Genomic DNA, 4,384 nt, shown 5'->3' with positions numbered 1-4,384 from the left:
TCCACGCTCTCTCCCTCCTCTCCGCTCTTCTCTTTCATCCTCTAAATTATTATTATTATTTTTTTTAAAATGTCTTTTTAATTTTATTTTTTTTTTCTTATTTTTGTACGTCTTGTCGTCCCTTCCCTTTCTCATAGTTCCCATCAGGAAGCTTTAGCAGTCGATCGCTGCAGAACGACATATATTCCCCCTCTTTGTTTAAGTTCGTTAACTAACTGAATTTCCCCATTTTTTTTTTCTCTCTACTTTCCACTTTTACCCCTCATCTCTCATCTAATTTATCCTCCACTGCCACTCTCACTACCGCCATGATTTCATGGAAGGATCTTTACACCGTCTTGACGGCGGTTATTCCTCTTTATGTCGCTATGATTTTGGCTTACGGTTCTGTTCGGTGGTGGAAGATTTTCACGCCCGATCAATGCTCTGGAATCAACCGTTTTGTCGCCATTTTCGCTGTTCCTCTTCTCTCCTTCCATTTCATTTCTTCCAATGATCCTTACGCTATGAACTTCCGGTTCATCGCTGCCGATACACTTCAGAAGATCATCATGCTGTTCTTTCTTGGGATTTGGACTAATCTCACTAAGAATGGGAGTCTAGAATGGATGATTACTATTTTCTCCCTATCCACGCTTCCGAACACGCTAGTCATGGGGATTCCTTTACTGATTGCTATGTACGGTGATTACAGTGGGAGTCTGATGGTGCAGGTGGTGGTGTTGCAGTGCATTATTTGGTATACGCTTTTGCTTTTTCTGTTCGAGTATCGTGGTGCGAAGATTCTCATCATGGAGCAGTTTCCCGAGACGGCTGCTTCGATTGTGTCGTTTAAAGTTGATTCGGACGTGGTTTCGCTGGATGGCAGGGATTTTCTCGAGACTGATGCTGAAATTGGGGACGACGGAAAGCTTCACGTGACGGTGAGGAAATCGAATGCCTCTCGACGATCTCTCGGTCCTTGTTCGCTTCCGGGATTAACGCCTAGGCCTTCTAATCTCACTGGCGCTGAGATTTACAGCTTGAGTTCCTCTCGAAACCCTACTCCTCGAGGCTCGAATTTCAACCACTCAGATTTCTACTCTATGATGGGATTTCAAGGCCGATTGTCTAATTTCGGACCTGGAGATTTGTATTCGGTTCAATCCTCCAGAGGTCCGACTCCCAGGCCGTCCAATTTCGAGGAGAACTCTGCCGTTCAGCCTCAGACCGCATCCCCGAGGTTCGGGTTTTACCCCGCTCAAACTGTGCCCTCCTCTTATCCGGCTCCCAACCCGGAATTCACCAAAACTGCTAAAATCCCTCAGCCACCGCCTCCTCCTCCGCCGCCGCAACCGCAAAATACAAAAGCGAACCATGACGCCAAGGAGCTTCACATGTTTGTTTGGAGCTCGAGCGCTTCTCCAGTCTCTGAAGGCCGCGGTGGGCTCAGCAATCTCGCCGGGAATGAGCTCGCTGGAGCCGAGCAATCTGGACGGTCCGATCAAGGCACCAAGGAAATACGGATGCTCGTGGCCGATCATCAACAACAAAACGGGGAAAACAAAGGTAATATCAATAAATAATCGCTAATAATTTATATTTTATTCTCAATCTCAGTAACTCAATTCCATTTTTCTTTAGCTGTTCCAGGGAGTGAGGGCTATGGAGGTGAAGCCTTTAGTTTCAGCGGCAAAGAAGGGGAAGAGGAAAGAGATGATCAGAAAGAGGGACCCACAGGCTCCACCGGCGAACTCCACGGGAAAGTTTCGGCCGGAGCTCCGGACGGCGGGAACTCCAAACTAATGCCGCCGGCGAGCGTAATGACCCGCCTGATTCTGATCATGGTGTGGCGGAAGCTGATCAGAAACCCCAACACATACTCGAGCCTCATCGGACTAATCTGGTCGCTCATTTCTTTCCGGTAAGCCAAGAATCAAGTCCACAAATCACAACGCTACTACAATTACAGTAGATTGATTGAAACTTCCATTTCAACTAACTGTGTTCCCTCTTATTTGGGCTGTGTCTATGAAATTGCGTCTGTATTTATTGTCTGTGTTGTTGGGTTGTGATGAAATTTTGCAGGTGGCATGTGGCCATGCCCAAAATAATAGAGAAATCAATCTCCATACTCTCTGATGCAGGACTTGGAATGGCTATGTTTAGCTTAGGTGAGTGGTCCTTATCTTTTATTTATTCTCTTGATCTAAATAATTAAGCACAATTCTCAAGAACTATGAAGAAACTAAAAAAAGAAATCACTCGTTCTTATTCTTGTTCGTGTTCTTTTAGTCGGTGTCGGAAACATATTATCCTGTTGTCACGTAAATATCTCAATAATGGAAGGGAACGTAATCTAATCATTACAAGGGAAAAACAAATAATTAAAGAGTTGTTTTGTTTGGTAATCAGAGAATTAAGAAAAAGTCATTGCGCACCTTTATCCAAATAACAAATGCATTGAGAGGTTTATTCTTAGGTAGTGTTGTGAGTATCTTAGGAGATTAGGTTGATTATGTGGTAGAGAGGCTGGCAAAGAATGGGGGCATTGTTTCTGTGCATTATTTTTCTCACATTAGGTGTCTGAAAAGGGCTGAGAAAGGCTTTTAATCTTGAGCCTTTACCACCCGACATGTGGGTCCAAGTGGGTAACGTCAACTGGGTGGTCCAAAGATAGGTGGGTCGGAGTTTAATGCCCTCTATTACACTCCAAATTAGTGAAAGTAGTTGAACCGTAAATTCATGTATTTTTCTTTTGATGGGAAGGGCTTGAGAATTGACTGCTGTTTGTTTACCGCTGAAAAAAAGGTATATTTATGGGACTACAACCAAAGATGATAGCATGTGGGAACTCTGTTGCTGCTTTTGCGATGGCCATTAGATTCCTTACTGGGCCAGCCGTTATGGCCATCGCTTCCATCGCTATTGGCTTGCGTGGAACCCTCCTCCGTGTTGCTATTGTGCAGGTACTTCTTTTCATCCTCGATGCCTTAAAACAAGTTTTCTCATATGAAATCAATATTGAAAAGCTTGTGTCTGCTATTGTAGGCGGCACTGCCCCAAGGAATTGTACCCTTCGTGTTTGCTAAAGAGTACAACGTTCATCCAGCAATTCTGAGCACTGGGTAAGCCAAACCCACCTCTCAAAATGTGCCATTTTTTCTCTCTTTTTTTGTTTTGCAGCTTTGCATGATTTAGACTTTGGCTCATTGGTGGCATTGCAGGGTGATCTTTGGCATGCTCATAGCTCTGCCCATTACTTTACTCTACTATGTTCTGCTGGGTCTGTAAATTTTTCAAGTTCGGATTTCCTTCATATCATATTTCTTAATGATTTTGAGACGACGACGAAGACGACGAAGATCATAGGGTTATTATATAGAAGAAGTTTGACAAAGGTTGAGAGAGAGAGAGAAGCCTCAAATGTTTGAAAAAGGCCAAAGTAAAGGCGTTGATCGTATAGGGAACGTTGGTTGCCATTTTGGGTGTAAATTTGAGACTCGAGTGGGAGGCCAATAGCCAATAGCCAATAGGGGGATTTGAAGAGGTTTGTTAATTAGATATTAGCAATTATTTTGCGTTTGTCGTCTTCTCTCCTTTTCGGGTTTGTAGCTTTATATAATCTTATATTTTAGGGCTGCTGATTATGTTTCCATTTTGTCACCTTCCCCTTTGTTCATACAAACATTTTTAAGAATGTATTAATGTTTCAGACCACTTCATCATAATCATAACTCTCTACTTTTATGTATATTTATACTTAATATATTCATCAAGTCTTAACAATATATTGATATTAATAATTAATTATAACAATTACATACAATTAATGTTAGTTATTTATAAATTGTTATATTTTTACTATTTCATGGGTAAAAATTTCATAAAAATTGATGTTGGATATTTTTTTTTTGGTAACGTACTTCAAAAAATCGAAACAAAGATAATAAATATATATCTAACAATTCAAAAGCTTATTCTTTAGATTGGATCATATCATAGCGATCAAATTGAACATTTTAAAACTATGTCTCGCCTCTCAGTTCTTTTAAGCTTGATTGGATAATACAAAATTAGTAATTTCCCCATCCTTATTTCATTAATTGGGTGGAAATGTGCATATAGAATGGGCCAAGGTTGGTCAAGTAACCAAATTAATCATATTATGTTAATTATTAGCTTACATTTCACATCGTTCTAATGTGATGAAAAAAAAAAAAAATCAAATAAAAGACCAGTCATTGGTTACCAATCAATTTCCATATGGTGGTGTATATGCTATGTCGTCTTTGTTTTCTCAATTTATTCATTTAATATTTTTCTAATTAAATTAAATTGTCTTTCCGAAGCTTGACATCAAAAGTAACTAGGAGTCATGCGCTTTCATAATTACAAAGACAAA

The 4,384-nt window shown here is 40.6% G+C and overlaps 1 protein-coding gene across 2 annotated transcripts; it reads left to right on the top strand.

Annotated features, from left to right (window-relative positions):
* On the top strand, nucleotides 1-3,710 carry LOC111809423 (auxin efflux carrier component 4). 2 transcript variants are annotated; one of them, XM_023695885.2, is made up of 6 exons: nucleotides 1-1,548; nucleotides 1,633-1,903; nucleotides 2,068-2,153; nucleotides 2,791-2,948; nucleotides 3,031-3,107; nucleotides 3,207-3,710. In XM_023695885.2, exons 1-6 carry the CDS (start codon nucleotides 309-311, stop codon nucleotides 3,271-3,273), a joined length of 1,899 nt encoding a protein of 632 aa, XP_023551653.2. In that variant the 5' UTR covers nucleotides 1-308; the 3' UTR covers nucleotides 3,274-3,710. The 2 variants fall into 2 exon arrangements, with proteins under 2 accessions (XP_023551653.2, XP_023551652.2); XM_023695884.2 differs by having other exon boundaries at nucleotides 8-1,548; nucleotides 1,624-1,903.
* The last annotated feature ends 674 nt before the right edge of the window (nucleotides 3,711-4,384 follow it).

The sequence above is a fragment of the Cucurbita pepo genome, chromosome 13, assembly GCF_057944985.1.
Source record: "Cucurbita pepo subsp. pepo isolate OVF chromosome 13, ASM5794498v1, whole genome shotgun sequence".
NCBI lineage: Eukaryota > Viridiplantae > Streptophyta > Magnoliopsida > Cucurbitales > Cucurbitaceae > Cucurbita > Cucurbita pepo.
Note: the sequence above shows the minus strand (reverse complement) of the source record. Positions and strands in the feature narration are given on the sequence as shown.